The 12,187-nt window shown below is 39.7% G+C and overlaps 1 protein-coding gene across 1 annotated transcript; it reads left to right on the top strand.

Annotated features, from left to right (window-relative positions):
* Positions 1–528: 528 nt before the first annotated feature.
* On the top strand, positions 529–10,951 carry mrpl21 (mitochondrial ribosomal protein L21). The gene is made up of 7 exons (XM_030376273.1): positions 529–839; positions 4,211–4,271; positions 4,354–4,439; positions 5,657–5,820; positions 6,855–6,907; positions 10,504–10,607; positions 10,830–10,951. Exons 1-7 carry the CDS (start codon positions 743–745, stop codon positions 10,892–10,894), a joined length of 630 nt encoding a protein of 209 aa, XP_030232133.1. The 5' UTR covers positions 529–742; the 3' UTR covers positions 10,895–10,951.
* Positions 10,952–12,187: the final 1,236 nt, after the last annotated feature.

The raw sequence follows: 12,187 nt of genomic DNA, 5'->3' as shown, positions 1-12,187 counted from the left end.
AAATGGGTTGCATGTTTACATTGTTTACTCCATTTAGACTTTTGAACTTTTGTTCAAATCCCTTCACTTGATTTAAGCCATATAATGTTTCTTTATGTCTTAGTCTTTGTGGCTTTATTAAAAAATATTTTCAACCTCACTTTGTACTACAGCACTCACATTTTCTGCAGGAAATGCATTTTCTAGTTGCAGTTATTGTTTATAAGATTCGATGACATTAAACTCAATTTTTACATGCTGCAATTTGCATATATTATTAAGCATTAGAACTATACAGACCATGTACAGAATGTGCCAAATACATATTCATATATTTTTTCGGTTGGATACCTTCAAAATCAAGCTCACTCTATCCGATTTGTCACAATCCCCTACCCTACCTTTAAGGATTTCTGGGAAAATTATCCAATTTATACAAGAAAACATGCAGTTTAGATACGGGACTACAATGTAGGACTATGTTTCTAATTGAATCTGTCTTACTGTCAGACAACCTTTGAAGAAACGGAAGTGTTAGGTGTTACACACAACCCTGTTGCCCATTGACAATTTATCGATGTAGTCATTAAAAGCTTTACCAAATATAATGGTTCGAACCATGGAGGCAATAAAAACTGTATTTGAGAAATGCACAAAATAATGATTTACTGTGAACATTGTGACTAAATGCGTATTGTGTGTATGTTTCATTCTCTTTTGCGGTGTCCGTGCTCATCAAAACGGTAACACCAGCTCTTGCAAGATGGCGTTGACTTTGAAGGTTTGCTGTGCAGAGCTGCTGGCAAACATTTGGAGATTACGACTAGAACCTCGAAGGATTTCATCATTTAAACAGACAGGTAAAATATTAAGTTGTTTATGTTATACAAGAACTCCGGCGGGGTCGGTGCTTATCATGAACTGGTTTCACTTGCCACCCACAATAATATAATGTTGTTGCCACCATAGCCAGAAGCGAAACGACGTTCGCATTACGAGCCCATTAAGTAACAAATCCCTCCATAGACTGCACCATTCATAAATATATAGGTCTTATCTGATTGTATTTAATGTCGATAAACAAACCAATTAACGTTACAGCTATAGAGCGCAACACTGTGGTTCCGGAAGTGAAAATCCCATTCACATTCTGCATGGAGGTTTTGATTAAAAGCCATTATATCTTAACCATCAAATGTATACTTCCCAAGAGGTTGTGAAACGATGGTATGTGCTCCTGTAGAAACCATAAGTTAAAGACATGTTTTCAGAAAAACATTTTGTATTAGGGAAGTCATGATTGGTTGAGCTCGATGTTTACCATGGAAACGTTTACCGCACATGCGATAGTCATGAGCTGTGTTCGAAATCGTTCCCTATTCACTCACTCGCTATTCCCTATATAGTATTCATGATATAGTCCACTAAATAGGGAACAAACAAACGAGAATTCGGACACTACGCTGAACATTTCTAAACGTCATTTGCGTCAGTAAATGCGCCGGGTATTTGTGTGACGCAGACAGATGCGCCCACATCATGTAAACAAACCAGGCACTCACGAGGAAAGCTGGAGGTTGTATTGATGTTGAATGTTACATTTCCTTGTTCACGGTTTTTTCTATTAATTTTGAATGTAAATTTTTCTATGTTAAATCCCAAATAAATTGTTGTGATTTCTAAACGAAAGGCGGAGAATCCATCATTAAAAGTATTATTTTTCGAGGTTATTCAGCTTCTCCGGAAAAACACGACCGTATTGCATTGTGGTATACGGGAGTAACATGCAGTGAACATTATTTTGGGTATTTTAAGTGCATTATATAGTGCATGAAATGAACCACTGAGAATTCGAAAACCACTACAATATGGCGAGTACCTATGGAGTCAGTTACCTGCCATAATTCAAACCTGAAAAAAAAAGTTTCAAAGGCTTGCAAGTCTGGGTTTGAAAACTCAATACCTTGTAAAAAAGGTTTTGCAACACTGAAAAAAGAGATTATAACCTGAAAAAAATAAAACTAAAATTCAAACATCTGTAAACATGATTTTGTGTTCTATTTTTATCTTCTAAATCATTTTCACCAACACATTTTCAAAGTTCAAACAATTTCACCAGCGCATTTGCAGAGTTTCAAATCTGGCACTGTTCTAACAGTGTATTTCATTGTTGCCCGGTTTTGAAACCTTGTAAATGGGATTCTGCAAACAGGTGTTCATACATTGAGAAATACGTTTTGAAAGGTTGAATATTTAGTTTTAAAAACTTGTAAAGGTGTACGTCTACGACATTGCAACTTATTTTTTCAGAACTGGCTTTTCAGCACTGACTTTTCAGAGATTTGACCACACAGGCGCAAGCTTTGAGTCACGTAAATATTGGCAGTGTTCTGACGCCACTCGTTTTGAAACTCCTGACAGTCGAATCTGAAAAAGAAAAAAACGTTCCTGGGGGCGGGACCATTTAGCTCTAAACCTATTGGTTGCTCTCGGCTGACGTACATTCCAATCACATGTGCCGTTCACCGGGCTGTGCGTGATTGACAGTGCTCTGCCGATGACACGAATAAGAAGCGACTTTCGCGTTTTTTTCAGTGTTGCAAAACCTTTTTTACAAGGTGTTGAGTTTTCAAACCCAGACTTACAAGCCTTTGAAACTTTTTTTTTCAGGTTTGAATTATGGCAGGAAACTGACTCCATACGTACCCTAATATAGTGCACTATATCAGTGATAGGGAACGATTTTGAACACAGCTATGGTGTGTTCCTGAATCCTCGAACGCCAGACATCCGAGTCGAAAGTCGAAGATGTCCCAGTTTTCTTGCGACATTTCTCGAAGGCACGCCCCCTTTTTTGTCTTCATCTTTCGAAAATCTGAGAGTAGACCGAGTGTATTTGTACCATTTATTGTTACAAATACAACAAGTGTCACATGTTGTTTGTGGATTTTAATGATAATTTTTCATGTCAAGAGTTTGACCGTTTATTGTGCAATTGTTCAGTTAAAGGCTGTAGAGAAAACACAATGAGAAAGACTACATGTCTCGTATGTGACATCACGCTCCCTGCTACTGGCGTGGACAAGACCGACAATCTCCCCATTGGCATAACTGAAACTCTCCACATGCCCTGATTTAGAATTGTTTTCACCTCTTTCGATGCTGTTATCCTTCCCTTGGAAAAAAGCGGTGAAGTGGAGCAGAGAGATCGGCATGTCTGTACTGGAGTTCCAAATGCGGGTGGTGACGTATATCATTCGTGTCGAGAACAGCGAAGATCTGTAGTTCACAAAGCGGCCTCACACAAATTGAAACGTTTACCGCACCTGCGAAAGTCATGGTGGTTCCTGAATCCTTGAATGGCAGACTTCAGAGTCACAAGTCGAAGATGTCCCAGCTTTCTTGCGGCATTTCTCGAAGGCACGCCCCCTTTTTCATCTTTCAAAAATCTGAGAGTAGTCCGAGAGCAGTGATGATGCTCTCAAATGGCTGCGCCCGTGAAAAGATTTATTTTTTGGTATTTGTACCACGTAGGTCATTTTAATGTCAATGTTAAATGCTCTTACACACTTGATTACATTGCTACTTTATTCCGGTCACCGATTTATAAATTGCATGGTCTTGCTGTGCGTGCAATACAATGTAAAGTTGTGTTTGTTTTCAAGCTGGTTTGCTAAAGAGGCTAATGTAGCTAACAATAAACAACGACTAGCCTATTTCATGACACAATCACAAAGACGAACAGGAATGCTATGAATGTTCCGAGACCGAAAGTGACGTCAAACGTGTAACTCGGAAGGTTGTCCGAGGATTCAGGAACACACCATCAAGCCATCGATTACCGTTACCAAGCATCGCATCTGTACCATGTCGATGACCCCATGTCGATGACATGGGATGAGTAGTTCCTTCACTCGCAATGTCCACAGTTTTCCCTCAAAAATGTTGCTCCGAATACAATTTTGATGGTCACAAATAATTTGTGGGATAATTGGCTAGGTTTAAGGCTCAAAACTCTTACATATGGATGAAAAGTCAATGGGAAAAATGAATTCTTGTTCTGGAACAAGAATTCATTGTTCCAGAACAATGAATGTTGTTCCAGCTCTTCAGAAAGGGACGGTTGCACTCTTTTGCAACCTCATAGTGTTAGGGTTAACCCCAACTCTCAACGGTACCTGTATTTTGTAAAGCTTATTCTCATGCAAAGGATTCTTTATTTTTTTTAAAGGTCTCCTGTTCCCTTCCTTTAAAAGTCACAGAAGTTCTCATTCAATCAGCGGTCCATCCAGGTATAGTAACTGCAGAGACAAAATACAATGTAAAAGTAATCTGTCTCAAAAACATAAACAACATACACTGCTTTTTCTCCAGTCTGGTACCCCTGACTTCTTTATCCAGCCCTCCCTGGCCAGAGGTGAAGTCCATCAGTTCAGAGGAAGAGCAGAGGCAGAACACAGGTGGGAGCGCAGAAAGTTTGATATCTTTATTAACCATGCTATGCTTACTCTTTTCTCAAACCTTTATTCAAGCTGCCACTAGTGGTGTGTTTATAATGTAATCTCGTCGATTTGGTTTCTGTTCAATTATTTTTTGTGCATGTTTACTTTCATACAGTTTGAGAAATGGCTGAACCTCATAACTGTGATTTATAAAAAGTTCTTGAATTTATTTGTTTTTCCTTTTTAAAGAAGATAAACTGAGAGGCTGCTCACTGCAGAGCCAATGGGTGACCTCCTAGGTCGAGCTGCACCCCCGCATCATGTCCAGCCCCATCCCATCTCACAGACAACTTGGTAGCACAAGTTCAAGTCAGACTCTTATAGTATAGCCCAACAGTGTTTGTGTGTGTCGATGTGTAAAGCTCGTTCTGGACAGCCGTTGTTGTTGATAACCACTACCGAGAGAGGGTTAGGCTTCCCGGACACGTATAGTATAATGCTACAATGTGTGGGGAGCTCGGTCAGTTATGGAAAAAATATGGTAATATGCTAAGTATCATTATTCTGTAAATTACACGGCTGCTTCAGAAGGAGCTGGCCACTGGAAACTTTCCATACAGATAGGGGAAATTAGCTTAAAGATCTCCTATTAAACTACTTTTCTGGTCATAATTTCTTATTAATGACTCCTATAGCGCGACCTGACACGAATCACAGCACAAAAAACGATGTAGATTTTCGGGAAACTCTTCCTCTCATCTGGGCGCTTTCAGCATTCTCTGTCAACACTTGGCTTCGACCTTCTTCGCCCCCTCGCCCCCCTCCTGACAACCTCCCTCCGTTGTGATTGGTTAACTTCCGGAAGAATGAACAAGTGAATCGCGACCCGCGTCCCTAGTGTTTAGCGCTCTGCACAGCCACCCCAGACGGTCAGCAGGGATTACGTCTAAATGCATGTACGTCATTATTTGAACTTTAGTATGGTTTATCATGACTATAAATCATTATAACAATGTTTATAGGTCATAAAAGTCAAAAAAGCGTAATAGGTGCTCTTTAATGGTGTATATTACACTAATTGTTCCATTAAGCCTAATGCGCCGCTTTGCACTTAGCAAGAAAGCATATTTAATGATATAATGATGATGCCAAGTAGTAATGTTATATAAAAATTGCTGGAAATATTACGCAATCCAAATCAGTAACCCTGTTCTTTTCATGTCTTTTCTCTCCAGCTGTGGTACAGAAGGTCAACAGTCTTATTACCAATGAGGAGTACGGGCGTCTTTTCGCAGTGGTCCATTTTGCCAGTCGCCAGTGGAAGGTAACCAACGAGGACCTCATCTTGATTGAGAACCATGTAGCAGCGGGGTGCGGAGACCGGATCAGAATGGAGAAGGTGTGAAGCCCAGTCTCTTTCACAACATGCTATACAAATTCACTTTATTTAACCCCAGGGGGATTACCGTTTTTGTCTACCATGCACACAGTCACATAACGTCTGAGACTTGTACATTCCATTCCAATGTCTTTGTCATTAAGATGAAAAAACGGTTTGCTATAGCCATAGTCATCCATTCCTTAATATTAACACATGAAGATAAATCCAATAAATTAGAGCCCTATGAAATTGTTTTTCTTTTCCAAATTCCGTTTATTTTTTTCTCAAATTCTGTTTTCTCATTTTTTTATTTCCAGAATTCAGTTTTTTACGATTTTTGCAAATTCTTGCTGATTTTATCCTCAGATACTTTTGTGAATTAATAAAATGGCAACAAAGATATATAACGGTACAATTGTAATGATGCACACAACATTGCAATATTTGCATTGCATTGCAATCGGAACTATGGAACGATAGGGAGCTGGATGGAGAGGCAGACAGCTGCTGCTATTTCACAATGACAGTTTGTGGTTTAGGTATAATAATGATGATAATATAATAATAAATAATGCGGACAGCTCGGATATGGAGATGTTTAGAACAGTCATCTGTAATGTCGGAGGCTGCTCTTATTATCGCGTAACTCTACCCCCTGTTGGCAATTCTTCACTAGATACAAGCTTTTTTATGGTTTCTAAGGGAACGGTAGACTGGGCGCAAATCCTTAATAGATTCCCGTTTGTAATCTGCGTGTCGCTAGTTCTAGTTCTGGTGGTTTGAGGAGGCATGTTCTGGTAACACAGAGCTTTTCCTTCTTCGGCATCTTTGACGTGTTTCTCAAAGTTGTGAGATGAAGATCCCTTCCAAAAACACTGCGATCAAAAACAGACTTATGTATTTATGACAACTCGTCTGTAATCGTACAATTATTATATAATTTTGGTTACTGCAATAGAGTTAGGAATGGTTAGAAAAGGGTTTACAACTTCTGCAATATTCTTAGCTGCTCGATTGCAATGTTTGAATGTTACTTTTTTTTCCTTTTCCAGGTTCTGATGGTTGGAGGAGAAAACTTTACACTCATCGGGCGGCCAATTATTGGGTATCTTCCAAACTCCTATTGCTGAAAAGAAAATAATATTTCACAATTTGAAATGTTAAGATATGTAGGAAAGGCTCTAACATTTTAAATACATCAGAATTCCTTTCAGTGAGACTCAGAACATACATTTTGTTCTTTCAGTGAAAGGCACACTTTTGTCTGGTTACAATTATTATACTGTTAATGCTTTTTTATTAGTGGTCAAGCACCAAAGTTGCTAGGCACCTAATGTTTTTTGCCAGTTGTTTTATTATTATTATGTATTTACTTTATTAGGGTCCTACGAAAAACATATGAACCCTATTGTATTCGTCAGCAGAAATGATTACGTCATTCTTCCAAGTCCGGTATCATGAAGAATAGCCCCGATAACATAGCCTATATAATTTCAGTGCCCCGCTCCCACTATGATAATGCTAAACAGTAGGTCTAAACCCTAAAAGTACACATCATACAATAAATTACAATACATGTTTATTTTTATTTTTATGTTACCCCTTTGCTGCTGTCGTGTCCCAGACCGTAGTCGAGGAGCACAGGGGAGACGTTCCCTGCAGGGTCGATGTTCTCTCGGGGGTAACACCCTTCGTTTTGACCAGCAGTGGGTCTGCTTATAGGTCGGAATGAGCGGCTGCCGATTATTGACTGGCTGGGTACTTTATTCTTTGTTTCACTAACTTTACAGTACACGTTTGCACAGACGCAACTGGACTTGTTCATTACTTCACTAAACTAGCACACGCTACTGCTCGCCCTCCTCGCTCGTCCATTCGTGCACACACGCACACTGTCGTACACTGTCACACACATACGCTTCTCTCGTAACAATTATTACTGACAACAGTTAGCTGAACATTATAGGGTCCTGGCCTTCCACTCCCGGTTTTCTCAGTTAAGCACACCTGGGTGACAGGGGCCGTCCTTATCCTGCATCTTGCGAACCTCGACCCTACGTCATATCCCGCCCCTTGCAAGCCCGCCCCCCTAAACCCCCTGTTGATTTTACTGATGACAAAAGTACAAAAGATTTGCAGGCTTGTAGAACTCCTAAAAAGAGTAAGGGAAACAAAAAATGGGTCAGAATAACACGTAGGTGGCGGTACAACAAGGCCTGGATGTTCAGCATTTCAACAGCATGCCATTACAAATGGGTAGGTTCAATATGTGTATGCACCATTTTTCATGATGAACCACTTTCACATCGCAACCCATATGGTCAGACCATTTGGTCAAGTTAATGCAATGGCTGTAAGTCCAAACAACCACACATAAACTGCTTAGGTGCCGAAAGTGATGAAAGCTGATACTCGTCACACATGACCTAGGTGACTGTGGGCCTGTATTTGGAAAAAAACAAAAAACATTTGTTTGAACTTCTCTCTGAACCGCACCCTTTAAACGCAGGCTGGGCCTCAAGGAAATACACAAATGTCAAGTTTTGATATGTAAACTTCCGCTAAACCAGTTTTAAGGCATACCAGAGCCATATTACCGAACCAACCAAGCTCACCATTCCTCCACGTACGGAAGACTTCTACTAAAAAAATTATACTCTGATGTCCTTAATGTCCATGTAGTGGACATGAAGGACATTAGAGTAATGACCATGGTAATGACATGGTCATGACCATGACATGACCATGGGGTCGATGGTTCAAGTCCAACCCCCGTTCTGTGAGACATGGCATGACACCAAATAATGTTTACCATCATGAGTCATATGTCACACAGTAGGACCCCATCATGGTTGCTTGCAACTATATTTATTTATTTATTATTATTAGTTGTGAAGTCTCTAGCGCTGCCAATGGGTCAAAGTTTCCTAATTTCAAATAGCCTTGTCTCAGGCCCAATTTGAAGCATTCTCTCAAATTGGGTGTAAATTGATTCATCTTCATAAGCACTCCAAATTTACCCTGAAAAAAACCACTGCTTTTTATATCTTCCTAGCCAAATGACCAATTCAAACCAGTCCAACTCAAATGTATTCCCAATCTCATACAGAATAAACAGTATCAAACAGGCCTATCTCCTAAAAAGTAAATCCTAATCACACACGATTCCGAACCCATGTCTAGAGTGGAATGCCAGAAGATGAGCCATCTCGACGTCTTGGGTGTTCTATAATTCCACTATTCACAAAAATGGCCGCAGTTCCTCGCCCGAATGTCAGATTTGACAGTAACCATCTTTGGGACAGTTGATGTCAAGGCTCTAATTGGTCAAATAAGATGATGGTGAATGTCTTAAAAATGTGACCAGAGGCCAAATGTGTCCATTTAGCTGCAAAGATCCAAAATGTGGGTAAACTTCAGCCAATCATCCAACATAAATGATTGCTAGTTATCAGATAGTCTACATTTTAATGCAGTGATATCCTACATACTGTTTTATTTCATGTCATGGCATGTTTTCTCTCAGAGCAGGAAAATATCCCAGTCTAATTAATTGAATGCATTAGAATTTCAACAATGTGGACTTTGCTCAAGAAATTGTGTTTATTTTATTAAAATTTTATCCCCAGATGATAACCAACAAATCAATGCTGATACCTTTACAAGACAATTGCTAAATTGAATAAATGAATCCATTGGTTCAACAGACAAACAAAACTAGGTAACACAGCAACAAATCATTGTTAGTAGGAGCAGTCGTCGTTGTTGCCCTTGTTGTAAAGTACATTTAGATAGAAAATCGACAACAGGTGGAGCTATTACTCGCAGTCAAACAAAATCGATAAGCCCCTTTATTCAATCAATCAGTCTGCTTCAAAGTTGGCCAGGGACTTGAAACTTGCCATATTTGCTTAGGATGTTGGCAAGCTAATGGAATATTGCAGTACTACGAGTTCATGCAATTAGATGCATTCTCTTCCGAAAATGCACATGCGTAGCTATATTTCTTTTGTTGGATTTTTCGGGAACCTCAGTTTTGGAGTTTCAACACCAAAATAATATCCTACGATAGTAGTTGTTATAAGGCTTTTTAAAATACATTTTTATAATGTTATTCAATAGAAACTGAATTTGGCAAGAACCATAAAATTAACGACTGAGCTATTTAAAAAAAAAAAATGCCGACATCAACCTCTTCGAAGGTAACCAACTCAAGATTTGGGGGCTTGTTATAGCTGAGGTGTTGATCAGGGACAATTTACGGAAAAGCTATCACAAGTTTAAATTCTCTGCTGCCTTCTACACTGTCTGCTTGCTAGGATCCCCTTAACAAGCAACTAGTCGGCACAGAGAGGCGACTGCACACACACTAAATGTTTCATAAATGTTTCATTAATAGAGCTTTTTATTGATTTGTTTATTAAACCAGAATAGCAGTGTCTATTGCTTGGTTTACGCATTTTGGTTTGATCCTCTGAAGAGAACCCCACATTGGAGCAAACTACTCCAAAGCAAGAGAAGGAAAATAAAATGAATGCATTAAAAAACCCAATAAATGTAAATCAATTCATTGAGCTAGTTTGGTGTCACTCAAATAGTATAAATTGCATTACATTGTGGTTTGCCTATTTCATAGTGGGCTCAGGTCTAACTCTTCACTCCCCATTCCAACTCCCCACCCTTTCCCATTGTTTCCTCTAGAAAGGAGTTGGTTAGGGTAGAGGCTACTGTCATAGAGAAGACAGAGTCCTCTCCCAAGGTCTACATGCAGTTCTGGAGGCGACACAGATTCCAGCGCAAGAAGAGTAAGTCTACCCATCACTGAGCCTCCAGATCGTCTTCAGTTCGTTCACCCTCTCCACTCAAGTTACATTTATACTACAATTAGCACTAATGCTAATAATAATGCACTCTGAAAACATGACTTAGGATTTTCCTAATTTAGTAACTTTACATAGTTTAATAATTATGAGTTTATCTGTCGTATGCATTTTATTAAGTAACTTTCTTTTCCCCTTTTTATTCAGTTATCACTTCACCGCAAACAATCCTGAGGATAAACAGCATAGAAATGGTGCCCCGGCTAAAATGATTGTTATTGCAATAGTTGATTTTTGGACATGTTGAGAATAAATATATAAACCCCAGACAAATGTGTGATGTATTTTTGTTTTGCTTGTCCAAGTATGTGAACATTAAAGGTTGGGTATGGGATTTGCGAAACGCCAGCAGATTTTGAAAATACTCAACTCAAATGGTCCTACCCCTTCTCCTTCAACGCTGACTCTGACTCCACCCATTCCAAGTACATGGACGCGCAATCATGCACGAGCGAACCATTAGCTAGTTAGCTAGCTCCAGTTGCTACCGCAGGATAACAACAAACAGAAGCTTGCTCTGGGTCACGAGCTTTGAGTACATGCACGAAGGGGTCGCGCAGGCCAGGGGAGGGGGAGGGGGAGTGCAGTACGACCGTTTGATTGACTTACTTACTTACCAATGCCACTAAGTGGGTTTTGGAAATCATTGGCTGGAGTTTTTTTTTTGCTGCAATGATTGTAGCAAAAGTGTCAATTGCATGACTCTTTGAAGTTGTGATGCACACGATAGGATTTGTGCACCAGTAGTAAACCTGTAGACCCTAGTATTTAGTGTTTACAATGGAAGAAAAAATATTTACGACTTCAAATGTACTGTTAAACATTTGTGACTTTTGAGTACACATGCAAAATAAATATCTACGTCTTCAAACTTACTGTTACTCATTTGTGCGTTTAGTGTACGCATACAAACAATACAATACATCTGCAGTCACAGGTGCTAAAGACTTTTGCTACAATAATACCTTCATACCAACCCCCCCTCTCCATGTCATGTAGCCCAGGAGGTATAGGACCAGAGCCTGCAGGTTCATGAGGGATCCCCATCACCCTAAAAATGGTCTGTTCAGCTGCTACCGTCAAGAACTAAGCATCCAAGACTGAGTTTCTCCCACTAGGCCATCCAGAACATCAATACCAACCCCCCCAGTTCCCCCTTCAACTCCCTCACACACACTCTGACACTGACCATCTCAAACAACACTACCGGTACCTGACAGATATTGGACATTGTATATACAGTCACCTCCTCATTCATTACACTGTTACATGCTGCAATAGCAAACCAGTTGTCTAATGTTTTTTTTCTTTTTGTGTCTCTCTGTGTTCACATTTCTTAGTCTGAGAGCAGGCCAGTGCCTCTCCTACTGATATCGGGTGCTATGTCCAACAATCCATTGGGTCATGTCCCAACAAAGACGAACAAACCAGACCGTCTGGGCCATATACCTTATCAAGGGAGAGACTGCTTGGGTTCTTTTGCTATTTACATTTTCTTATGAATA

This window comes from Gadus morhua, chromosome 14 (genome assembly GCF_902167405.1).
Source record: "Gadus morhua chromosome 14, gadMor3.0, whole genome shotgun sequence".
In the NCBI taxonomy this organism is placed as follows: domain Eukaryota; kingdom Metazoa; phylum Chordata; class Actinopteri; order Gadiformes; family Gadidae; genus Gadus; species Gadus morhua.
Note: the sequence above shows the minus strand (reverse complement) of the source record. Positions and strands in the feature narration are given on the sequence as shown.